The 26,038-nt window shown below is 46.0% G+C and overlaps 3 protein-coding genes across 5 annotated transcripts in view; 2 read left to right on the forward strand and 1 right to left on the reverse strand.

Moving 5' to 3' along the window:
• DCTN6 (dynactin subunit 6) overlaps window positions 1-23,457 on the forward strand; it is a 41,932-nt gene extending 18,475 nt beyond the window's left edge. Inside the window, exon 8 of the transcript XR_013774291.1 lies at window positions 23,431-23,457. The gene's annotated coding sequence lies outside the window, so the exon portion shown is untranslated. The remainder of the gene's footprint in view (window positions 1-23,430) is intronic.
• On the reverse strand, window positions 5,614-26,003 carry GTF2E2 (general transcription factor IIE subunit 2). 2 transcript variants are annotated; one of them, XM_079306014.1, is made up of 8 exons: window positions 25,908-26,003; window positions 25,188-25,354; window positions 15,960-16,051; window positions 15,456-15,563; window positions 14,732-14,914; window positions 14,199-14,292; window positions 7,096-7,211; window positions 5,614-6,475 (listed from the first exon to the last, which is right to left on the reverse strand). In XM_079306014.1, exons 2-8 carry the CDS (start codon window positions 25,348-25,350, stop codon window positions 6,356-6,358), a joined length of 876 nt encoding a protein of 291 aa, XP_079162140.1. In that variant the 5' UTR covers window positions 25,351-25,354; window positions 25,908-26,003; the 3' UTR covers window positions 5,614-6,355. The 2 variants fall into 2 exon arrangements, with proteins under 2 accessions (XP_079162140.1, XP_079162141.1); XM_079306015.1 differs by lacking the exon at window positions 25,908-26,003 and adding an exon at window positions 25,704-25,776.
• On the forward strand, window positions 16,138-21,786 carry SMIM18 (small integral membrane protein 18). 2 transcript variants are annotated; one of them, XM_079306025.1, is made up of 2 exons: window positions 16,138-16,198; window positions 20,599-21,785. In XM_079306025.1, the coding sequence occupies exon 2, from the start codon at window positions 20,643-20,645 to the stop codon at window positions 20,937-20,939; it is 297 nt and encodes a 98-aa protein (XP_079162151.1). In that variant the 5' UTR covers window positions 16,138-16,198; window positions 20,599-20,642; the 3' UTR covers window positions 20,940-21,785. The 2 variants fall into 2 exon arrangements, with proteins under 2 accessions (XP_079162151.1, XP_079162150.1); XM_079306024.1 differs by lacking the exon at window positions 16,138-16,198 and adding an exon at window positions 17,581-17,748 and having other exon boundaries at window positions 20,599-21,786.
• Window positions 26,004-26,038: the final 35 nt, after the last annotated feature.

Genomic DNA, 26,038 nt, shown 5'->3' on the forward strand with positions numbered 1-26,038 from the left:
ACTTAACCTCTTGAACCATTTTTTTTTTTCCCAGTTTCCCCCATAAGCCAGGCTGTTTTTGTCTCTGTGCTGATGAGCGTTGCCCTCATCAGCGAGGGGCGGGAGCAGCGGCTGCTCGCCCGGCGTCCCCTTTGCCTGCCGTGACCTTTCCCCTGCGGCCGGGGGAACATTCCTTCCCTGTGACCATTGGGGCACTTACAGGAAAGCCCAAGCTGCTGGCTGACACTGGAGAATTGCAAAACGGGATCAGGGACTCCCAGGCCAGTGCTGCCATCCAATACCAGGGATAAGTCCGGGGGGATATGAACAGGCAGAGCTGGAAAAACCAAAGCGAGATTTTGCACTCTCATTGTTTCCGTTTTCCCAAGCCCTTTTTTTCCCATCCCCCTAGCATAAGGCTAAGCTCAGGGAGGGGGGGATGCAAGCAGCTCCTTCCTGTGCATCCCTGCATAGAGGCTGGCTGACCAGCAGCAGGCTGGAAGCAGCTGTAAAGGTAAAGAACAGCCTGGCAGGGCCTACAAGAAAAAAACCACAGCGCTGATTCCCCACATCGGATGAATATAAGCAGAGAACAGTTGAGAAATAGGAACAAGGTGGGGGAAGGAGAGCCAGATCTCTCAGAGGATTTGGGGTGGATGGTCAGGCAGCAGCAGAAGGGACAGGGGATTCTGCTGCAGGAATGGAGATTCAGCAGCCTGGCCAGGGAGAGCAAAGGGCAGACAGAGCCGGCGCCAAGGCCGGCAGCACCCGCAGCCCGGATGGGGCAGGGAGGAGGAGCAAGCCCAGCACTGCTCCTGGGAGAGGGGGAGAAGGAATAACAAGGCTGGGAGAGGAGAGATGGGAGAGCACCAGGCAGCTTTAAAGGCTGAGACACAGGCTGTGAGAGAGGCCAAAGAGCAAAGAGATGGGTGGCTTTGTGAGGATAGTTGGGGCCTGGCACAGTGCTCAGCATGGATTTGTTTCCTGATTCCTAAAGGGGAAATAGAGAGGTGTCACCCTGCAAGGGTCACCACACTGCCTGAGAGCTGCCAGGCAAGGCTCTGTTCTCCCTGGCAGCATGAAAAAGAGGACATTCCAACCCAGGGGGATGAGTGGGTGCTGCAGACGTGATCTGCCCCAAGAGCCAGGCCCCAGCCAACACCTGAACACATCTACCTCCTCGCTCAGGGTAAAAACCAAAATGACAGCAGGGCTTAAAAAAGCAAAGCTGAGAAATACCATTAGCAGGTCCCTGAAATGCTGCCTCTAAAACACGGGGAAGTCAACCATTAGCAGAGTCTGGACTTCATCTCTGCAGTCTCCATAATTAATAACCAGCTCAGGAGGGAATAGAGAACACAACCAAACTGATGGAGGCAGGAAGAAACCTCACAAGTACTTCAGGCCTTGGATGCAAGCCCAGAAGTGCAGGTATATAGTCAAAAAATTAACTTAATGGCAGGACAGCCTCCTGCCTTAACCATCCTTTTCCCCTGCTGTGCTTGTACTCTGCACAATGTCCAACCCACGAGGCCGGTGCAGTTGGACACGTGAATCCCAGCACAGAAGCACTGGTGGGTTTTCAGAGTCATGGCTGTTTTTCCTGAGCTGTTGAGTAACCCAGAGGCCACTACAAGCCAAAGCAGCAGAAAGCAAGCTGGGGGAAACAAAAACTGCTCTTGCAGCATGCCAGGAGGCATGGAAGGAAGCAGGGCTCAGACCCACAGATGTGTGGGTATAGAAGGAAGTTGTGCGCTGCAGGAGGTCTCTGATCCAACCTCCCTCTCACAACAGGACCTGCCACCAAGAGACCTGGGCAGCCTGGTCTTGTTTGGGCAATGCTTGAACCCTCCACGGATGGAGACATCTCCCCACCAGCTGTTTTCTTCCCAATATCCAAGCCAAACTTCCCACATTCCCCTATTATGTCATCTGCCATAGCTGCCAAAAGCATTTGACCACATCATCCTCCTTACTCCTCTTCACATCCCAGTACCTTGTGATCAGATACATCCCCAGCCACATGCTCAACACACTGAGCTCCCCAAAACTCCTCCCAGCCCTGACCAGCCTGGGAGCTCCAGCCAGCATCCCTGGGGATGGAGGGGCAATTCAGTACAGAGGGGAGACCTTAACTGGACACAATGTCCAGGTGTGAGCTCCCTAGTGCTGAGCAGTGAGCCAACTGCTTCCCTTGCTCTGCTGGCCCTCGCTGGAGCGGCGCAGGCTGCAGTCACCTCATCTGGGAAGAGAACAGCTGCAGCTATGCAATAGCAGGGAGCCCTGCTGTGTCCAGGCAAGCCCTCTCTTCTGGGGAGATGCCAACCTTGATTGCTTTGCAGGGACCTGTCCAGAGAGCCTGTGCAGGGCTGACAACACTGACACAGTCAGAAGGCACCCGCAGAGCCTGAGGAACAGTGCCAGAGCAGACCCAGGATGGGATCACATCCCAGAGCACCTCGTTGGCCATATCCCTGACTTGGCCAGCAGAAAGAAGCCAGCACCAGCAGGCTGAGATCCAAGCTCTCCTGTGCCTGATTGGGCTGCCAGTCTAAACCAGCCAACACTAAGCACTGGTTCTACTGGACATCCTTCCCCTAGAAGCAGGAGCTGCCCGAGGCCCCCGAGGCAGTAACACACAAAGGAATTTGGGCCTGGTACATTAGCAACGACCGTAAAGTGAGCAACAAAGCTGGAAATAATGAGGTGTCAGCAGCACTTGCTTCCAGCCATGTGCAAAGGCAGCCCCTCCCCATCAGCAGGTAGTGGGAGCACGGCCCTCCCTGGTGGCCCAGCACCGCCCGCCCGTGCTCATCGAATTGACAGCCCTGGCTGGCTGCAGCCACGTGCAGGGCTCCAAACCCTTTCCCAGAGCTCCCTCACCTCCCTCTCCTAAGCTTCCTAAAAGCCTGGAATGATCACCATGAATTATAGATCAGCTCTAGTACACATTGCCTTATGTCAGTTTTCTCATTCAACCATACACAATCCCGCTGCTTTCCATCCCCTTCCAGAATGATCATCATAATGGAGCAGGAGGTGGAATAACTCTTCAGTTAGAGCAACTTCTAGGAGAGAAGTTAGTCAGAGGAGATGCATGTTTAGATGTGTGACACACCTGGGCTACTCAACTTGTCCCTTGAAAAAGGAAAACCATGTCAGGACCAACCCACCAAATCCTGGTGCTGAGATGGGTTTGCCAAAGAACCTTCCTGAAATAAATGAGACCAAGGTGCCTGCCACAGACCATGTCCATCTGAAATATTCTGTTCTATGTTCTCAGCACAAGAGCCCTCATTTTCCCAGTTTTCAGCAGATGCTTCCAGGGAAGGAGGAAAAAAATTGGGATAATGGCCCAGGGCTGCCAGGACAGAATATGATGCCTCTCAGCAGCCCTTTGCAATGCCAGACTGAGGGAAGAAGGGTTTTGCCAAAGTAAGCAAGCTGAGAGTATGGTGGTTTTGGCCACCAGGAGAGTCATTCTGCCAGACACAGAACACAAGACAACATTCCTGGAAGAATATGAAGGAGGTTTAAGTTTTTAACAGCTGAACTTCAGCAAAAAGCTCATCAGGATATAATGCTGTGAAGAGGCTGAAGTGGTCTGAAATGGTACTAAAATGGTTTCAGCAAACAGACTCATGCTCATATAGTCTGAGATGTTTTCTAGTTCCACCATTTGATTTTTAAGATGTCTTGGGAAAAAAAGGGGCACTGGGAGCATCTTTGGGAAACAAAATCCAACTCCTGAAGTCTACACAAGAGAGGAGCTCATGTTCCTCTTCTTTCTGACAGGCTTAGAAAATTGGGTCTACTCACTGTGGAGGAGGCTGTATGGAGACCTCAAAGTCCCTTCCAGTATCTGGAAGGACTTACAAGGAGGCCAAAGAGGGACTGCTCATCAGGGACTGTAGTGACAGGACAAGGGGGAATGGGTACAAACTGGAAGAGGGGAAATTTATCTTAGATATATGGAAGAAAGACTTCCCTGTGAGGGTGCTGTGGTCCCCCAGATTACCCAGAGCTGTGGTTGCCCCATCCCTGGAAGTGTCCAAGGCTGAGCTGGAGTGGGTTTAGAGCAACCTGGTCTAGCAGAAGTTGTCCCTGCCCATGGCAGGGGGCTGGAACGGGATGGGCTTTAAGGTCCCTTCCAACCCAAACCAGTCTGAGATTCTATGACTCTGTGCTTATTGTCTGAACCTGCGTTCTTCACCACTTGTCTATAGTCCATGACACCACCAGCAGGCCAATGTGAGCTCCCCTTCAGCTGTTTTTTAGATTTTACCCTAACAAGCTGCAAAACTTATTTATGCCCTTTCTGCTACTACTGCTGATGAGAAGACATCCACCAGTGAGGCAAAGCATCTATTTCAGTCCTTCCAACTGGACACCACCTGGACCCTTTTGCTCCTTTGAACACTGGAGCCTGACAAGGCCAGTGCAGCATACAGAGCTCACAGTCACTTTCCCTCTCCTGCTCTCCTGTTTTTTGAAGTAACATATTTTTAATCTTTCAAAGTAGCTGGAGGCATTTTCTTTAGACTCAGACTCTATTATCCTAATCACTTAAGCAGAGAAACAAAGCAGGTAGTCTACCTCTCAGCCAGCTTTGGTTCATAGAGAAAGGGCAGTGTTATGTAGGACAACTGGGAAGTTACTCCTCAAAGGCAGGAAAGACAACTCAGAGCTCTGCTATGGTCCAAGGACCACCACCAAAAAAATCACTGCTCAAAAATGCAGCAGACTGAAGGGAACCTTTCTTTACCTTGAGTGAAGATGACAGAAGAGAGGTGAACAGTTTTGCAAGTGTGCTGTAGGTACTTAAAGCAGAGCTGTAACAGAAAACTAAAAAGTGCCAAGAGGAACTGTTTGTGCTGACCTGGAAGATACAGGAAAGAAAACGAGTTTCAAAACTATCTGGAGCAGCACACTTTCATACATATATTTAAAAAGCATGAAATATATATATGTATATATAAAAAATAATAGAAGAAACCTCCTAATGGCATTTGGCAGCTTCTTAAACAGGGCTGACATGTGCAACGCTGGAAGCACTGTTTCTCACAAGAGCAGCCTTTAAAACCAGGAGGATAAATGCTGCACTTACAGAAGCACATTTCCCCAAGCTGACAGAACTCGTTCGGTGCCACAGCAACAAAGCCTCATTCTTCATCTGCTCACGTGTCCGCATCCGCCGGCCTCTGCTCCGACCCCGGCTGCATCAAGCAAGACAACAGCCTGTGCTCAATCTGCTGTCGGTGGGGAGCTGCAGGCACCTCTTTTATCTTTGATCCTAACCCTGGAAGAGCAGAGAAACAGCTCCTCTCCTGCAGCGCCACGAAAACAGGATCAGCATTGAGCGACTCTGGTTCGGAACATAAAAATAAGTTATCAAGAGGACATGATCTGGCCACATTCCATGTAGGGCTGTGCTGCACAGAACACCAGGCATCTACAGGCAGCTTGCATTTAAGGTGGTTCCTCTCTCCTTGCCCCAGATGACAGCATTAGCCCAGAACAGTAAGTCACCGAGAGGATAAAAATATAACAAAGATTCCTTTACCTCCATCAAAAGGAAAACTCAACAAGCACAAAAGTTGCCGATTCTCTCACTCTTAAATGAAGCAACACCGGAAACCTGCATTGTAAATTTATTACTTAAAAGAAAAAAAACCACTTTAGTATTACACCGTCGTTTTATTTCCCTCCTGTGCACCGAGCAGAACGAGGAACACACTTGTACCCACAACAGTGAGGAGACATCGCCAAGGGCAATTCCTAATTAACATTAGGAAGCTCTGGCTGCATCCCATCCCACAGCCTGCTGGGATTTTGGAGAGGGGGTTTTCCGAGTTTGAGTCTCAGATATCACTGCCTTTCAGTAAAGCTCAGTCCCATGGCAAGGAAGAAGCATACAAAACCGTGGGTGTATTTGACTGTGAAAGAAACTTTGCCTGCAGTGATTTTAGGAAAAGGTTTCCCTGAAATAGGTAAAACAAACTCTGTATTCAATCGCACTAGAAAGCCCCTTGTAAGTAATTCCAGGTAAATACCCATTAAGCAATGTAAAAGCAGAGTTAAGCACTGAGCAGGAATTCCTGCATTACATGCTGAGCACCATTTATCACCCTATGCCAACAGGCAACTAGTGAAAACCTCTTACTCAAAGACACCTTTCCCATTAGCTAATTAAATTCACCTCTAAATTTAGTAGCTCATACTTGCTCTTAAACTGACCTGTTTCACCTCGGCAGTTGCTGGGGTGGGGGAAACACATCACATTATTATATACAGTCATTCCCTCTGTGAGCAGACACCGAGCCCCAGCAGCACAAAGCCCATCTAGAAACGCGCGCTTGCTCCAGAATTCAACCGCTCACTGCTTGCCAGGAACCACATCAGAGTAATCTTTTAATACTCCAACCAAGTGGTCATTGTGAGTCTTAAACCGGCGTTTCTTCTGAGAAGCAGGTTTCTTCCTCCTCTGAATGGGAGCCTGCAAGAAGAAACAAACAGGAGTCAGAAGATCTGTGACATCTGACCTGACACCGTGCTGGTCACCACCGCTGCCAGAGATGAGCTCTGCCAGAACCAGAGGGGGCAGGGAAGGGAGGTGCTGGCTCCTGGAGAAGCAACAGCATCCAGTTCCAATCCAGGCAGGGAGATGACCCTGGGGACAGAGCAGAGCCACGGTATCCCAGGCACAGTAGTGAAGCTGGCATTCATAACTGCAGCTACAGAAGCAGGTACATGCCCCACCACTCCAACCACAATCCCATCAGGATTTCAAAGCTGTTTAGCAGAAAAGTCAAAACCCCCTGCCTTCCTCCCAAAATGCTACTACTCTTGATGTATTGTACAGCTCCAAGCAGAAGCTTCCACTGTGGAGCTCACAGGGATTTGCCCTCTTTTGATGCTGCTCGGATTAGTTTCACTGGCTTTAACGAGTCATAAAAATCACTGGCTGCAGCACTTGGTTTTTCCAGTTTAACAGCAGTCACACTTCCCCAAGCTCCACAAAGTCGTGCACAGGCTCACCAACACGCTTTGGAATTAACACTGCAGGACCAGGAACGGGGGAATTTCCCAGGAAGATTTATAATTTGTATCTCTTACTATTTTCTTTGGTCCGGTTTCTTGCATGGAAGAAATACCCTGTCGTTTCAGATACTCTTCTATCTTCTCCTCATCCATTGAATCGACAGGAATGCTCCTCCACAGCTTCTGGAATTCTGCAACGACAAACCCGGTTTTATATCCCAGTGAGCAAACCCTGGGCAAAGACCCCAGAGGAGGGGAAGGAGAGAGACTTGATTTCAAACACTGAAACATTCTGGCAGTCTGTCACGCCAGCAGGCACTCACTCAGCACAGCTTCACCCGCTCCAAATGCTGATGCACTGCCAAAATCACCCGAGAAGATGAAACCCCAACCAACAAAACAGCAACAAAACACCCTCAAGGTAAACTGCACTCGAGCATCAGGAGCACCCGGAGGCAACCTGTGCTTTTCATATGTATTTGCTACGGGAGTCTGTTTTTTTGCCTGGAATCTCTAAAAGCTGTGTAGGCTGTGAAAGAGTTTCACAGATTCTGATGAAGGGCAATCACTAACCATAAATGGCAACTTCATTTACACATCTTCAGCTGCCACTGACTTGGGAGACTTGTCATCCCATCTTCTAATTTACTGAAGGTTCAAGACATTTACTTGAGCGGCTCTGAGCTCGTTTATCACTGCAATATGACCCATACCAAGCTCTACAGATAACAAAGTACTAAAATTCCTCTGGTGTTAAAAAGAAGAGAGACACCTTAAAAACCCACAGCAGCAGGAAAACAGACAGAGACAGTAAGTCTTAATTAGAGCAGCTGCCATCTGCCTGCACACTTTCTGCCTCACGTAAAGTTTCACAGAGCCTCTGGAATGCCTTCTCCAGGCAGCGGCTGGTACGATCCTACCTCCCTTCATTCCCCAGGCAGGGAGTTAAGATACATCCTGTCAGCAGGTCTGGCTAACAAACTATAAATAAAACACGAGGCACACACAGCAAGGCAAGACTAAATTTTTCCTTTTATTTCCAGATAAATTTAGTATCCAGTTGTCAAAACAACCACAACCTCTGGATGCTTAAGGACCTGTCCTGTGCAGCAGGGGATGAGACGCTCCAGTGCTCCATTGCCACAGTGGGAGTGTACAAAACCAACCCGGTCCCTGCCCTTGGAACAATTCCCTACCTAAGGCACCTTGTTTTTCTATGCAAATTCATGCTTCGAGTCGTTTCTCTTCTTCCTGCTGCCAAGAGTAAGAGACTGTCCCAGCTTTCCAGGAAACAAAAGAAAGGAATTTCACCAATGAAGAACAACTGTTCATTTTTGGTGGTTTTGAAGAGAACCAAAACCTGTCAAAACACTACTTTTGGTTACAGGGAGATAGCTCACAGCCTGTTGCTCACAGAGGCTATCCAGCACCCTGGGATCAGTGTGCACATCCCTTAATGCAAGGACTGACACTGTAGTCAAGACATTTTCCATCTGCTCATCCATTTTGAGGGGGATTCCAGGCTTTCAGCATAGCTGGTGGTGCCTGCTATCACAGATCATCCCTCACCTCATCCTGCTGCACAGGTGGAGAAGGTATGTCCTCTTATTTATAACATTCTCTGCAAACAAATGTTTCCCCTCATTAGAGTTCAGGATATATGGACAAATATGCCCTGGTGCAAAAAAAAGGAACGCTGAGGACAGGTGCTTAAGGTTAAACCAGTCTACATTCTTCTGGGGAACAGAAGTGAAAAATTAAACACTAGAAAATAAATGGTCAGCTCTTCAGGGATCAGCATGCACAGAAGTGCAGATCACAGTTAATATCTAACTACAGTGCTCTGCATTTCTTGTAGTGCCATGGTTATAACATCACTTCAGCTTCACATCCACCTTTTAAACTCGGCCAAGAAATACAAATGGAACAGGCACCAAGATCCAAAACTGCAGAGCTAAAATGGACTTTACATACAGATAATTTAATCCACTAATTGGCCCCACCAGAGTCACTGTATCATATTCTGCAACTCCATTTAAACACTCCTTCATAAATCAGGCTGCTTTCAGCACTACTGCTTTGATTGCAGTAATTGCAAAAGAATCTTCTTCCCATGCTGGAGCTCCATGTAGGGCTTTAAAATACTTCACTGCCCAGGAAAGAGGGGTCACAACATGGAAGCACTCCATATGGAAGGACTGGTTTGGAACTAGAAGTACAGGATAAAGGTGGAGAAGCACAGGGAGCTGCTACCTGTCTGCACTCAGTGTGACATCTAAAGGAAAGGGGGATCTGTCATCTCATCACAAACCAGACTCAGTGTAACACCAGACACTGGGCTAAATGCAAGGCCTGAAGAAACAGCAGCTGGATGGCTGGCACTGAACCATTTCCACATTACCTGACAGGTTTTTAAGTCTCCAAGGACTATGCCCCTATCAGCCAGGGAAAGTTTAGACCTTGGGAATACACTCTGAATTATTGTGACATCCCCTGTGAAATATGAGAACCTGTGGGAAAAGCTGGCAATAACTACAGCTCTCAATAAACAACCCTCTGCATTTGTAGCTATGGTACTTCTGCACCTCAGAAAATATACCCTTGACCTGCCACAGGGAAAGATTTTTCCCAGTTTCCTTGAGAAGAATGGGAAATGCTGCCACCCTGGCCTTTGCTGAGTGTCTGAGGAGCAGACAGCAGTGGCAGAAGGCAGCTCCTAGGGAAGGCTTCAACACACCAGACCCATTTTTCACAAGGTGCTCATTTTCCCTGTGGACAGGGCACAAGGAGCTCAGTGCTGGTGAAGGAGTGGAAGGGGATGGATGGTTGGAGCAGGAAGCTCCCCACATGCTGCGTGCTGCAGCCAGCCATGGAGCACAGGTTGGGATGTCTGCACTCCTGGGGTGCCTGCAGCCATTATGATGACAGAGCACATTCCATTCTCCTGCTCAGTGTCCTGTTCACTGCTGGGTGATCTTGACACCATCACAGCACAGAAAAGGTGAGAAACTCTTCTCTCAGAGCCACTAAATTATTTTATACCTCAGACAGAATGAAAGTAAAAGGGCTACAGGAGGATAAAAAGACAGCAAGGCTTCACCTGACAGTAGCAGGCAGCACTCAGGCAAGCTGACAATCTCTGCACAGCTTAGGCTGCTTTGACAAGACAGAGCCCAGAAAAAATCCCCAGGGGAGAAATTTCCCAAGCCTTCCTGGTCAAAGCCATGCAGGTGCTTTGAACCCTCACAGAGATTTGCATTTTGCACACAGCTTTCAAGTCCTGATTCCAATGCAGATCTTCCTGAGAAGAGGCAGAAAGCTGTGATCTCAGTAGTGAGGCAAGTGTCAGGAACAAATCTTATACACAGTACCTTGCAATCTGATCACAAAAACATTTTACCTCAGAAACTGGACAGAATCTACACTACTCACAGGCTGCTTCCTTGCTCCCCCAGAGAGCTAAATTCTGGTCTTTGGAGTACTGAGAGGAGGAAATGAGACCAGGAGCTGACTGAAAAGTCAGTTTAGATGTTTGCTGACATCTCCAGCAACATCAAGTCTGCATGCACAGACTCAAAACAATGGGCTCTGACCAGCAGGAACCAACAGAGAGCTAAGCAGAGGGCAGGGTAACAAAGATTCTGCAGGCACCTTCTCTCTCTGAAATACCCAAGGGGTAAGGATGCACAGCTACCTTGATTTTACAGAATCACGAGGTGAAATAGATGAAAACAATTTGCACTGACATTCCCTGAGTGATTATACTCTAACACACTTCCTTTCTGTAAATGCTTACATTTGGGGAATGAAGTCATGGGTAAATGACTGCCTGGTGACTTTGGAGAGGCTTATCCAGCACTTCTGACTGCCTCACCTGCTCTTGCAGAAAGGTTGAGATGGTGGATAAACTGATACATCACACAGGTAATAAAATCTGCCAGAGATTAAAAGCAGCTTAAAAATCTTCAGTGAGCCAAGCCAAAAGCTGAGCAAAGGACAAAAACAGACAATAACAATGTAGAAGGGAAGAGACAACAGTACTAACAACAGTCCCAGGGAACACAGCACTGGATTTATACCAGAAGGAAAAGGTGCTTGATGCTAAATCTGTGCTGTCCCTGGACCACCACAGCTGTAAGTCAGCACTGATCCCAAACAGTTTTTACAGCGTTAAGTTTAAGAAGCTTTGGCCATTCTCTAAAGCCCTCCATAGGCTTAGAAGAATTTTAAAGTAATTGAGTATCCGAATTTTTTAGCAAGAAAAATACTTCCTGTAGTGCATTCAGCTGGGAAAGATACAATCTCTAGCAGTCAGGCAATCAAAAAACTGGCCCTTCAGCATTCAGCACGGGAGTAAAAGCCTTGTTCACATGCAAGTGCTTTGCTCCAGCACAAAAAGGCAGCGCTTGACTTGGCTGAAGCACCTGAAATCTGGCCCTGCTTTTATAAACACTTTCAGCTCCCCACCACTGACAGTAGATTAATTAGCCAGGAAGTCCAGAAAGAACACATGCAATCTGAACCTTCCTTGGCTAATCACATAAAAGGAAGAACAAAAGCTGTTCCTTACTGCTAAAACCTTCTCCAGTACCCCTGAGATCTCGATATATAGGCACCACTCCCCCTCCTGTTGCTGTGATACATTGGCATTTATTTTCACGGTGGGAGAAGGAAAAGCTTGTTCAGCCATCAAGGGCAGAGGCAGGCACTGCCAGAAAGCAGGTTCTCCCACTACTCCAAATTGCCCAGGCAGCTCCTCTTTCTGTGCTGATGGAGCTCAGGCAGCAGTGGAGAGGACACTTTTCAAGGCTATCAGCCTCAGCCAACACATGCTCTGAGCTGGGGTGTCACACAGCAGCACTGTGCACAGAGACCTTATTTCTGAGGATAAACATTAAACTAGAAACATATTTTGAACTGTCATCGGCTGCTAGATCAAAGTGCCTGCCAACACTTCAAGGCTTATTTTGCAGTCTTTTAAAAACTTCATTTTAAGGTTGCTGGAGATAATGAGCTGCAACAGCATTGCTAAGGCAGAGACGTGTCATAACTCATCCTGTGCACAGACAATTCTGCCAGTGACTCCCTGAGAGACACCCTTCTGCTGCTCTGGAAAGAATCCTAAAGCAAAGCTGCTTGGGAAAGATGGGTTTCCCTCCTCACAGGATAACATGGTTGGGAAAAGGACCTGCTCCAGCTGCAGTGAGTGATGAACCTACCCAGGGATGAACCCGGAACTGTGGCATACAGAGGTGGATCACAACAGTCACAAAAAAGAAAATATTCTTGCTCTCCTCTCAGAACAAAGCATCAGAAGTAAAAGCAAAAGCAGCAGGAACAGAGCAACAACAAAACATCACTTCTGGCTGGGGTGGGAAGCTGCTGCCACCTGCGGATAAAAGGAAGCAGAGGCACCTTGAACTACAAACACTGCAGGCTGGATCCCTTCAGGACACACACTGCAGGCTTAGATGCCTTCCTTCAGCAGGAGGCCAGGTGCTTTAAAGGGATTCTTCAGCCTCTTCCTCCCTCTGAGAGCAGTAGCTTGCTATCAGAGGGAGTGAGGGGTAAAAATCCCCCTTTTTTGTGCTCCTAAGCAACCATGGGTGTGCTACACCATGTATTGTGTAAGAAGAACCTGGGATTTGTCCTGGCTGCCTGAAAGCTCTGTCTACATCTTGACAAAATGGGCTCTGTTATGAATTTTCACAGTTAATCCTGACCTCCCTCTGATAACTCTTTTAGTATGGCTGGGTTCCTGCTATCTGGAAAAAATTGCACAAGAAGAAACATTCATTTAGCAACACGACTGTGATACAACCAGTGGCTAAAACTTAAAAGCTCTGTCTCAAAAGTTAGTGCAAGAGCACTGATTTCTAAATGTTTTGGTCACATTCAGACCCCCAAAAACTCTGGGCTGGTGGACTGAAGAGGCACTACCTCTACAGAATGACAGGATTCATGGTAAACTCCTAAATACCTGGAAATCAGAAATTCCCCAGTGAATCCATGCTGCACTTTGCATCTAGTTTCACTGCTGCTATCAAGAAACGACAAAAATTATTGTTTAAAAAGAAATTCAACCTTTTGAGATTTTTTTTTTGTTTTTAAATGTTGTAGATGTCACCTCTACTTAATCACCTTTGTGAAACAAAGCTATTATTACTGAGATTATAAATGTGTACTCTCAGTACATAACAAACAGTTAATAATACACATCTTCAGTTGCTAAGTTCTATCAGAAATAAAGATTCCCTTGGAGGCAGGCAAAGAAAGAAAGATCTTTATGCATCCTCCTGTAAGTAGAGCAGTTCAAATTTGTATCAAAACTCTTTTTTTTTACCATACATGTGATGCAATTGCTTTTTGTGTCATGTTGCAAGAACAATACATCAACAAAAGAAAGTGTTCAGTGTCACTGAGTCATTCAAAATAAGATCTTCTGACACAGATTGCCATCCCCCTTCTGCATGTACAGACACCTGATGTTGGCATTAACATCATTACTGGAACACACCCTGATTTCTCTAATTAATTTCTGTGCATAAAATGACACCAGAAGATTTTACCACTATGTGTGACACAGCAAACATGCTGAACTTGTGAAGCCCCAAATCCACTCCAGGCCTGGGCAGCAGCACTGCCCCAGATCTCTGCTCTCCTCCCAGTTGTAACCACCTCCTTCTCAAGAATTTTGCTCACATCTCATCCCTCTGTGTTTCCTCCTTCTGTTCCATTTAAGGCTTCTTGCAGCATTCACCAATAAAAGGCATAGTTAAAAAACTGGAAAAAAAAACCCAACAAAAATCTTGTACCCACAAATCATTATTTTGGGGTTTTTTTTGGCTTCTCCTTAAGCAACAAAATGTTAGATGCCATTTTATTCACAGTGAGGTGGTTTATAGTCTCTTCTGTACAGTTACTCTTGAAGACAACTCCTGGATTCCTGGTGCCATGTTCCAATGTACCCATCATAAAGCAGAGGAGATTACCACTGGACTCACTCACTGGTCTAGTTAGGCTCAGGTTAATATAAACATTCCCCTCACATCTGGACACACCTAATATTTCATTATCATCCTAAAAGACTGCTCTACCTCAAGACTGCTTATACACAGAGGTGCTTAAGATGAATTCAGACCAACTGTCATGGAAACCTATGTAAAAACAACACCAACCTTCATCCACAGCAAAGTGACAGCTCTTGTCATTGTAGAAAAGAATTTTCTTCTTATCAGGGCGATTGACAAAGATGATCTGGTCCCCTAAAGCCTCAAAAACAAATGCAAAAGAAAATTCAAAATCACTTTGTTTCCAAGCTGAAGGACTTCAACTCCAACAGAGCCAGACCTTGTGCTACAAAAAGCAACAACAAACTGGAGAAGCTGCAAAGGAACTGGCCATGAAACACATGAATACACCAATAAGTCAAAATGAGGTTGAGAGGACTGAGGTCAAGGTGTGAAAGCAAAACTAAATGCCTGCAGTTGGAATATGGGAGATCAGGAGCCTTTTGTGAGAAAGAGCTCTGAAAACTATGCTGAGACATCAGGGGAAATGTGAACATCAAGGATGAAAAACATTCTGTAGGCCACAACATTAGATCAGCTGAAACAGCTTGAGTTATCAAAAGAACAGAAACAAGTAATGAGAAAACTCCTAGTGTGTGTCTTTCCTGTGAGAAGTGAACCTGCAGACATGTGTTCCTCACCTTTATGGCTTTCTGGGCATTGGGCAGCCCCTCCTCAATGTCTTCCAGAAGGATTCCTCCCAGCCCTCGCTGGTCATGCTTGTCCAGGAGCCTGAGCAGAGCCTTTTTGTCTTTCAAGTTGTACTTGGGTTTGAAAGCATACTTCCCATCCACAACTTCTATTTTTGGATTGTTGACTAGAGCCTGTAACAGGGACAGAAATTTCAAACCTTGAAACAGTGCAGACACTCACTACTTTTTTTCTGGTGTGTTTTTGAGCCACATGTTCCAGCTGCCAGGCTGGAGGTTTTAGTTTAAATGGATTTTAAATCCTTGGATCCTAGATCACCCAGCCTAGGCATAATTCACCATGACACAGAGCACCTCTAACAGAGTAGGGACCCAATTTTGGTGCTGCAAGGTATCTGTTTACCTTTTCTCATCTGGCAAAAGCTCAGCTTCTTGGGAGGAGCTCTTCCATTCCATTCTGATACTCTGGTTCATTATGGAAGAAACCTGGAACTACCTTGTGAAAGACTTCAGCAAAGCCAAGCTTCCCTCACAACCAACACTGCCAGAGCAGAGGTTTCTGTTCCCCAGAATATTAGTGCTGGCAGAAGGAATGTTACAGTCTGACTTAGTAGTTTCTTGAAGCAGGGATTAAATAGTTAATAATTTCATAAATGTGCATAATTCAGGTCTATCAGAATTCTTTCAGAAAAATCTGAACATGTGTTTTCTTTACCTCGCTCATTAACCATTGTTTCTGTTTGAGTCCAATATCCAAGTGCTGTGTTTCATCCAGGATCTCTTCCAGGGTTAATGGATGTGTATCACCCCGCTGGTGCCGGGTCTGGAAAAGCAAACAGCATCTGTTACAGTTCTCTGCTCACTTTACTCAGCAACTCAACCACCAAAAAGTATATAAGATTGGCAACAAATGACACTTTGCTTTGATCAATAGCCCATGAATCCCAAAACCTGTCAGCATCTTGAAGTTCCTGTAAATAAACCCCATTATCCTGGTTGTAAAGTGACCTGGGATAATTAGGATTTTAGTTATGGAATAATATGCTGACAATTTCATTTACTGACAGCACTTTGAACTTAAAAAGCAGTTTCCTGAAATTCCCAGGCTTGCAGTAAAAAAATTTCAGAGGTTAAAACATTGAGCATTTCCCAGCTACTACAGGACAAGAAATAATTAAAGTATTTAAAACCAGTATTATTTTACATCAAAACACCATACCTTCATATAATTCACTATTTTAGCAAGGACTCCAAACTTGTAGCCAGAGCCCCCTGAAAGGGCTTTCAAGTTAAATGATCCATTGCTGTGATCTACAAAGAAAGAAAACAAACAATTAGAGGATGCTTTGATACCTTCCTGTTGGCTCTGAGCTCCATCACGTTTTTACTGTACTTTCAGCAGCTTTTGAAACAACAACTATGGACAGGAACAGGAGGGGCAGAAGCAGCCACCCTCAGGTGAGTCCTTGCACACATCTTGATGCAGACCCAGAGGACACAGCTCTGGAACATTTCTGAGCAGAACTCCACAAATGAAAGGTTAAGAAAGCAGCAAGTGACTGCAGAGTTATTGCCACGTTTAATTCGGTGGCTTAACATCCCATAATCATTTACACTACATTAATCCACGCTGAAATAATGCACTGCATTTGCTCCACCAATACCTTCCCTGCTGCTGAGATGGGGCAGAAAGCTTCCTTTCTTCCCAAAAGGCACTCAGTGGTTACACAGCAGGTAAAGGAAGGCTGTGATTTAAAAAAAAAAAAAAAATTGTTTAAAATAGCTCTAGTGGAGGATTTATTAAAAGGAGCCACACAAATGCAAACCAATTCAGCCTGGTGTGTTGCACCACTGGAACAACTCAGAACCCCCTCTGTTGTCAGCTCTGGTGGTCTTTATCATGAGGCTTGCTATTATTTTGTTTCAAAAATTCTTGCAAGGCTGTTAATGACCATTTCATTAATGTCAGCTTTTAGCACAGCACTTTAAACACAAATATCCACAAACCACTATCACAAGCCACAGGCTCATTACCAACACAACTCAAATCTAATGGCAATAGTTTTTTGGAATTTCAGTTACTCCAGAAAAAAAGAACATCATCTCTTTGTCACCATGGGGATTGTTTAATCCTCTGGCGATTTCTAAGCATATCTGACAGACAACAGCTATCTCAGAGATAGGAGCTCCTATCATTTCTTGGAAAAATCAGTTAAGGGAGAGAAAAAACCAAAATTGTGAAGCTGTTACATGACATCATCTTAGAGGCTTTACCCAGCACAACAATTCTAAAATTAACATAGAAGGGTGTAACTCCAGCTACAGAAGAATATTTTACTCTGGTTACTAAATTGAGAAGGTAAAAGGAAGAAAATCAAAAGCCAGCTCCCCCTGAAGATGTGGCCCATAGGGATCTTCTCCTACAGGGCTCCCTTTTAAGATTAAAAATTAGTGTCTATGTAGGACATCTTACAAATAAATAGAAAAATCACAGATGTAAAGAGAGTTCTGAAGAGACCAAAATAAATTCAGAGGTGCAACAAACAGTTAAGACAACTTAATCGTGTTTTTGTTCTGTCAATTGAATCAGGAAGATTATCTTGTTTAATCTGCCTGGTTGCAGCTGCTACAGTTCATGACAAGAGAAGCTAAGCACACAGTGAGGCTGGAAATGTGCAGATATTAACACTTCAAACGTCATGGTTTGATGGCTGATTCCAGCACAAAGCAGAGCAGGGTCGTGGCCAAGGCGCTCCTCTGCTAACGAGCTCATCCCATCCCAAAAAACAACAACAGGGAGGCGTTTGCTTTTGTTCCAGACAGTAAGAGTCATATTTATGAATGATTTACTCCTGGGGTTGAGGGCTTGATGCAAATGAGCACAAAGGAAGTTGTCAGCAGCATCGTGCTCTGGCCAATGGAAGGAAAGCTCCATCTTAGCTGTGCCATAGGCTGCACTAAAAAAAGGGACCAGAACGGCGCTCTCTCAGCATCCTTTCACACAAGAGGTAGGTGTGTATCATTTTATAACATTCTCTGAGGTTTATCTTGATTACTGAAAGAAAATATGCCTGTAAGCTGAGAAGCTGTAAAAGCTTCTTGGAATCAGAATGATTTTTCTCTGGGCTGAGCAGGGTTTATCCCGCTGAACGCGGAGGAGCTTGTCTTGCACGATCAGACAAGCACTTTCACCATCTGTGCACTAATGGAAAATTGATGACCACTCCATCTTACAGCAAAGCTAACACAACAAGCCAAGATTCAGTAAACAAAATGGATTTCATCCTTACAGGGGAGGTGGCTGCTTTCCTGCAGCCTCGCGTTCCTTGTGATTGATTCTGTGTGTTTTCACAGAAATGACAGCGAAAGGGTTTTCCTTAAAACAAAGCCAGCTCCAGCTGAAACGTGAGAAATGTTACCTCCCAGGGGGGTATTCCATAGATTAGGCTGCCTAAAAGAGATCTGTGTGTGTGGAAGAGAAACCTGTTCTAGAAATGTGGTATACCCTGGGCAGGGAGAAAATCCCGTTGCCTGCTGTTATCTTTGGAAATACAGGAGCAGCCATCGATACAATGCAAACAGGCAGGCTGGAATGCACCTGAGATTTGTAAATGCTTTTACCCTGAGATGTCTGCTCAGTGCTTTCTTAAACAGGACTTCCTCAGTGCTGCATTAAAAGGATTTTCTGCCAGTCATTTCCCTCTACTCCATGAATATGATTTCAAATAAAGCTGTTCTCTGCAGTGCCCAAAGATGCTAATGCTTTTAAATTAAAACCTAGTGCAGATATTAGAGGAACCACTTCATAAAATATTTAGCTGACTGCATTTTGGATACTTACAATTGCTGACTTGATTGCAAATCAGACTGGCTGATGATACGAATGTGCTGTTACAAAATAAGTTAAACTGCAGGAAACCAGCCCATTTTTGACAGCTTTCAAGGACACTAACCTCATTAGTGCTGTTTTAATTCTGAACAGTCAGCAACAGCTACTTCAGCCTCCTATTTTAATAATTACAGCAAAGAGCAGCTGATCTTTATCTGCCTCACCTCATTCAAATCTAAGGAATCACCATCCTCCTCGAGGAGCATTAAATTGCCCCTCCTGGCACAAAGACAACCAGCTCTCTGCAGCCTGATGGTGGCTGTGGAGTGGGAAAGGAATGGCTGCTGCTCTGTGCTGGCAAAGGGTCCTGGCTACACAGCGCAGATCTCACCAATCCCTCCAGCAGACCAACATCTCCATCACTTTGGGCAATACCAATGAAAAAAATCCCTAAAATTACTAAATTTTGCATCACAGAAACAATCTATTTTTGTGCCTGGTGTTTACAGAGCAAACTTACGTGTAACTGATTCCAACAAAACCTTCGGTCTTAGAAATATGTTTACAAATTATTTCTTTCCCAAAGGTATCCTCTTGCCATTTAAAATACACAATTAAATCTTGCTTATTTTAATTACTCCTCAAAGGGGACTCCAAATCCTTTTATTTGGCTCCCCTCTTTCTCTCATGGATGTTAAAATAAGTCTTCATAGCCCCTTAACAGGTTGACTGAGTTTCCTTCCCAGACTGTGACCAAAGCAAGCCACTCTCTTGAGGCCAGGAATATTTTTAGCTTGGATTTGCTCTGTAAACTTTTGTTTAAGGGAAAAAACCCACAAACAACTTAATTAATCCCATCCATCTCAGTCATATTTTGTGTATTCAATTACTAATTTGTGTACTCAGTTACAGATTTAACTGAGGAAACAGTAAGTGACTGCAACTGCTCCAGTAAATGTCTGTATGGAACACTAATGCCAGGGACCTTCCCAGTAACAAAGCTTCCCCATTTGTATTTAAATCCATTAAAGACAGAAGGATAAAGAACAAAAGGTGTAATATCTGAACAACAAAAATAAGACATAGATCACAAGCTGGTTTGGCAGCATGATCCTGGTTTTCACTATATCATTTTCTTTATAATAATTTCACAGAAATAAGGACAGGTGCTCAGACTGCTTTGGTAGAGACCATCACCACCATGTTTCACTAAAAATTCCTTGCTATTTCCTCAGGGAAATATGGAGACCTGACTTCATCTCCTCCTCCCACACCCAGTTTTAAATTGCCTGAGGGATTCAAAGGTTACTACAATGTCCTACAGCCCCAGCAGATAACCAGAAGTTGTAACTGGACAATTTTTATTACATTACACTATAGAGCAAAGGCAGATTTGCTGAAGCCAAGTTCTTGCTCCCCACACCACAGAGCAGCCTCTTCCTCTGCTGGGTGCTGAAAATAAGAAAAAAGGACTCCTCAGAAAGGGTTGGGTTTTCCCTTTTGTCCACCCCAGTGACTATGGCACCACAAACAAGATTTCCAAACACTCTCAGTGCCAGCACAAACTACTCAGCAGTGGAAGAGCAGGGGAATGAACAGGTCAGAAAATCTGCCCTCCTGAAGTCAAGAGAGCTTTGCAGGTGAACAAGTCTGTGCTAACAGGCAATTCCACCAGGCAGGTGCCAACCTCAAGACTGACAATGGATGTGTGCTCGAAACCACTGCACACCTTGAAAATCCAGTTTGTAACCTTTGTGCATATAATTGAATTAAAGCAGCAAAGTTCTTATTCTGAATAACTTACACCACATGATGCCTGCATGAATCAGACACTGCCAAATTAAATGTACCATCCTATCACAAACTTACAGATCTGGAGTTTGATATCTTGGTGAGCAAATATAAGTATGCAACAATGCATGTTCACAGAAACTTTGAGCACTTAGTCTAAGTAGATCCAATTTGTGATATATATCACAGCATGTCCTTGATTGACAGAGTTCTCAACAGCTTTGATTTTGTGTTTCAGCTCCCAGATCTGTGCCAGTGAGCATATTCAACAGCTCTTCAAGAATGGCAACCCTCAATGTCACTCACTGGAATGAGACTACTACATCCATTTCCCAATATCTGGGCTTCCAAGTGCAAAAAATTTACCCTTTCCATGACAACTGGAACACTGCCTGCTTTGTTATCCTGATCATATTCATCTTCACTGTAGTTTTCCTGGTGGTGCTGGCTTTCCTGTATGAACTGCTAGACTGCTGCTGCTGTGCAAAAAACAAAACTGTGAAAGATTTGGAGAATGAGCCCAATCCTGTCAGGGCAATGATGAACAGCTTCAGGAAACGTGAGACAGAGGTGGTGTAGGAAGAACTGAGCACCTGCACTTGGAGAACTTGGTTTGACACCTCCAATGAAGCCTCTTGCACCTTACAAATGAACAAGTCATGTGTTTTTTTCTTTTGGACTTAAATATCCACGGTTGCAATTTTATCTTTGGATGTGAGCTGGAATAATTGGCAAAGGCTTTCCAAGTGCTTAGCAGAAAGACAATCTGTTGCAGTGTTATGGGAGGGGGAAAGGATTTTTGGTTTTAGAAGAAGTTTTGCTGTTTATATTGAGTGACTAGCATAGAATTTTGTCTACCTGACCGACAAATGTTGCCTAACATGCATAAAATGGTGTTGCTTAACTGAAGGAAACATTGATAAAATGTTCAACAGTCTGATCACATTCAGTGCAGAGACAGCAGTGTTGTCCCATTGAGTTAATCACACAGGGACAGGATAGAGAAGGGGTAGGAAAAAAGTTGGGAGAGAAGGGTTGAAAGGCAAGAGATCCTTCAGGTAGGAGAGGATGGGGTGAATTCTAGCCTTTGGTAGCATTTTTTATTATGGGTTTCTTGCTTTTACAAGAGAGGGTGGTGGGAGGAAACTAAGCCAACAAGAAATGTACTCCTAAAATGGTCTTTTTTAGTCCTCCTAAGGGGAGTTTGGCCTTTTCTTCCCCCACTTCTCCAGTTCCAGGGAACTGTTCTCCCCTTACTTCATATGCAGCCTGGCCAACAATTTCTGGGTGTTGAGACCTTCATAACCCGTTACCTTCAGAATATCTGACCCTTTCCAAAAATCCTGCTAGAAATGAACAGGGACAATTCTCTGCCCCAAGGCTGCTGCTTCTGTGCAACCACAACACTACAGGGAGTTGGACATGCTGGATCTATCATCCCTACCCCAGTCTTTCAAAGCAAACTGGAACTGATGCAGTTCTTGCCAAGAATGCAGGGAGATGTGCCACAGACCTCCCCCACTGAAGAGGGGGATGCCACCCAGCCCACGGGCAGCTTTCAGGTGCCAACATGTTTCATACAGGAGGCCACACCAGGATCAGCCCTGTGCTAGAGGGGGCAGCTTCACTTTGGACAAGAGAATCCCACTCACTTCATCTGCCTGCTGACACACCCCAGAGCTCACACTCACCCCTTCCTCATGTCCTGACCACAGAACTCTCACACCTCTGCCTCACCAGTGCTCTGCAGCTGTGCTGTGCCTGTCATTTTCAAAACCATTCAAGTTTTGCAGTTACAAATGACAACTGTAATAACAGTGTCCAACAGCAACTCCTGGCAAGTCCTTCACACTCCTGAACCCAGAGAGAAACGTTCTAGAGCAAAGCTACACGTGAGACAAGTTACTGAACTGTATTAACCCCAGAAAACATTCCTGTCATGAAGGAAACAAAACCCACCTAAACAACCACTGCCATAAGTGACCTCACAGTCCCTCCATGCCCAAAAAAATCTTTGTGCTAAGGCCAATATCTATAATGATCTCTTTTTTTATAGATATGAAATCCCTCTCAGGCTGACTAAGCTCCAGAAGAACTGGACACAATGGAAGACTTGCTAATTGACACGTGCTGCTCCTGGTTGGTGAGATGGAGTCACTCAGGGCACTACAAACAAGCACAGCTGGTCCAGTGATTCACCTGGAGAAGCAAACTCCCTCCTGCAGTCACAGATCCTCACAACCATTCATCTCACACACACTTCTCACAGTGAGGTTTGGCCAGGTGCAGAGAATGCTTCAGGCTCAAAAAGAAAAGCACAACTGATGGAAGCCAATGCCCCAAGAACAAGATAATTTAGGACCCACACCAAGACACGCAATGAAGACAATGTCAGTGGTGATAACGAAGACACCTTACCCTCTGCTCTGTGTGACAGCATCAAACTGGAAAGTTCTGCTCAAGGGGCCAGAGTAGCCATCAGGATGCACTGAATTAATTAATGTCTCTTTCCTAAAAGCAAATGCTCTGGACACTTCCAGCATTCCCACAAAAAGCCCATCATGGCTGCACACAGGAGGGCAGTGTGTGCTGGCAATGCCTTCCTGAGAAGCACATGGAATGACAAATCCTGGGACTTATCCCAGCTTTTTATTTCACAGGTCTGCAAAGGGGAATGGGTGTGGGCACAAGGAACAGAAGACAAAGGTGTCCCCTTGCACAGTACCAGAGAAGACTCAGGATGATTCTTTCCCACAAAACAGCCCCTGAAGATTTCAGCTCTTGACTACTGTTGGTGGAGACCACTGAGACAAAGGTCTTAGACAAAGACTAAGACCATAGCAACAATTACTATTGATTAATAAAATGAGACAAAACCAGACTTGATCCATTTCATTTATTTTCCAGTTCCTATTCTGAACTGATTAAACTAGTTTTGAATTTTTCCAAATAACTTCTTTGAAATAATGATAGTGAAGTCTGCATGGAAGTTGCTGTAGGAGCAGTGGGAAGCTTAGAGCCAGATTTCACAGACACAGATTTAGCTGTGCAGTCATTTGAAGATTAGCATGGTCTCCACATCCCTCCTCCCCCCAAAAGTGACAAGGGCAGGTTCTCTGAGTCACAGAATCAAGAGCAAGGCAGAACCTGTGGGCTCTATCAGTGCCAGCACACAAACAGTGACTCCACTTGCCACCTCTGCATAACAAAACTAGGATTGACACCTGTAGATTTTGTTCTTTTAGGGCAGTGGGACAGTGATTCCTCAACGTCAGGTTTTTACTACACTTCCCCACACCTGTCTCTGATACCCAAATAACCTAACAGGTACCTGCCAATCTAGCAAGTGAAATAAAAAGTGGGTTTTGAGGCAATGGATTTTGACTCTGCAGCATAAAAATGTTGTAGAAACCCTGGAACCTTTCTAGTGCTGCCTGGAATGCAGCCAGCAGTATAAAATACCAAGTTTATTTCCTCAGAGCCACACTGGGCCCCTTTTTCTAAAAGAGAATTGTCTGGCAGCCACAAATGCACTTAAAGAAACCCTCAGCCCACAAAAACCACAGAAACAAAACGAAATCTTCTTTATCTGCTCAAATCCTCCAGATCAGACTCACATTTGTACCCTCTGCCCCCTCCCTGACTCCCCAGCCCTTCTTCCAGCAAACCCCACTCACCCCAGTGACGCAGCTTAGGATATTCCACGTAGAACTGTGTTTGGTTTGGAGAGTGTGAAAAAGGGATGGATGGAAACCTGGCCTCCTTGATTTATTTTAGAATGTCTGGCAGATACTTTATTTGGTGCTTGAGAAGCTGCAGACACATACCCAAATTCCCAACAGTTCCCATGGGACAGAAGATGCTTCACTCCTCCCAAACTCCCTGACGTTCTTCTCTGTTGTTTTTAGCTCTATTGTGTCTTGAGGAGTTTAGGGGAGAGCCACGTGTGATATTATTCAAAATATGAGCATGGGCTGAGTTTGCACAACAGGGTATTCTGTGGTTTAGTAACTCCTGGCATTTGATCTGACCTTTAAAGTGCACTTGAGAACTGCCACTGCTTTCGGAGCAAATCCTCTCCCCCTGCTGCACTTTCCACACACTCCCACTATTTTTGGTGCTGCTTTATTCACTGCTTATTTGATACTGAGAGATGTATTATCTCAGTGCCACCATTCCAGGGAAACCCACAACTCCTCAGTAAAACAGGCAGAAACCTTTGAAATGCCTGGTGCTCATGAGCAAAGTTTAGCTCCCAGGTAAAACAAGGACAACTGCTAATTAGGACACGCAAGCCAGACAAGATGCACCTTGCAAAATCCATCTCATGTGTGAACAGCCTTCAACTTACAGTTAGCTAAATGTTTTAAGTGCTCTCTTGCCAGAAAGAATCACAGAAGGGTTTGGGCAAAAAGAGAGACTAAAGATCATCCAGCTCCAGCCCCCTGCCATGGGGACACCTTCCAGCCTGCTTCAGGCCCTATCAGACATGGCAGACACAGACAAAAGGAATGACACCACAGCTACTGCCTGTCCAGCAAGCACCAAAATCCACAAACCAAAGCACAGTTTCACATGATCAATTTTGGCAGCAGCAATTCCTCCAATGGAGTAACAGCAACCAAGCCACGGGATGAGGCTTAACACATATGCACAGGGGGGAATGGCATTTTCACATTGTGCAAGTGACTTTCTTAACAAGAGAGGGAATGACAACAACCACCGGCAAAACTCACAGATACAGAGTCACTCACATTAATAAAGCACAGCTTAAAGGCAAACTGCAGGAAACACCAAGGAGCTGCTGGACAGGAGAGTTCCACCCACCTGTGCTTTGTTTGGAGCTGGAGGAGCCCCCTTGCTCTACCTTGGCCTTCTTCTTCTTGGAAGCAGAGGAGTCCGAGGAGAGGGCTGGGCGTTTCTCTACGGCCGGCGTGGAGAGGGCTCGCTTTTTGAACAGCTCCCGCTCCCTCAGCAGGCTGGGATCCATGATTCTGCCACGGGGGAAAGGCGAGAAAAAGGTGTCGGCGTACTTAAGAGCACAAATATCTGTTTATCACGGAATAGGCTGAGTTCGATGGGGCCCATAGGGTCCCAACCGCAGTCCAGCTCTTAGCCCTACACAGGACACGCAATAGTTCCACTGCGGGCCCGGGAGCTGTGACCACATCCCTGGGGAGCAATTTATTTCTTGTTCGCTCCTCCTTCTCCCGAATATGGACTTCGATAACAGAGTGGAGGTGTCAGTGCAGTACCGGAACCTTGAGGAGTGTGAATGGGAGTGCCGAGCCAGCCCTCACGGGCACAGCACGGTAGGAAAGCCGGCTACGGCTCATGAGGCACCTCACGGCCACCGGCACGACAGAACAATGTGGCAACGCGGCGGGCGAGCGACCGGAAACCACCGGCCGGGGGATGCCGGTGCCTCGGCGCCTCTGTACCCGCGCACAGGGCGGGGAAGCCGCTCCCTCGTCGCCGTTTCCCTCCCGTCCCGGTCCCGATCCCGCTCCCGGCCCCTCACGGCGGCCCCCGCGCGCGCCCCCTCACCCGCGCGCCGCCGCCGCCTAGCGAGCCATGCCGCTCCCGGCAGCCCCCGCGCGCCCGCCCCGCCCCGGAAGCGGCGCGCCCGTCGCCATGGCAACGCGGCCCGGGGCTGCCCGCCCTCCGCCCCGCCACAC

The sequence above is a fragment of the Erithacus rubecula genome (assembly GCF_903797595.1).
Source record: "Erithacus rubecula genome assembly, chromosome: 5".
Classification (NCBI taxonomy): domain Eukaryota; kingdom Metazoa; phylum Chordata; class Aves; order Passeriformes; family Muscicapidae; genus Erithacus; species Erithacus rubecula.

Excerpts from the sequence above, each read along its gene's own strand:
- GTF2E2 (XM_079306014.1), bottom strand. The coding sequence starts at position 25,350 with ATGGATCCCAGCCTGCTGAGGGAGCGGGAGCTGTTCAAAAAGCGAGCC. Across the intron at positions 14,915-15,455 it reads AACAATGGTTAATGAGCGAG|GCTCTAGTCAACAATCCAAA; the intron begins GTAAAGAAAACA and ends TCCCTGTTACAG. Across the intron at positions 7,212-14,198 it reads TCACTTTGCTGTGGATGAAG|AATTCCAGAAGCTGTGGAGG; the intron begins GTTGGTGTTGTT and ends TTGTCGTTGCAG.
- SMIM18 (XM_079306024.1), top strand. The coding sequence starts at position 17,610 with ATGCAAATGAGCACAAAGGAAGTTGTCAGCAGCATCGTGCTCTGGCCA. Across the intron at positions 17,749-20,598 it reads AGCATCCTTTCACACAAGAG|CTCCCAGATCTGTGCCAGTG; the intron begins GTAGGTGTGTAT and ends TTTGTGTTTCAG.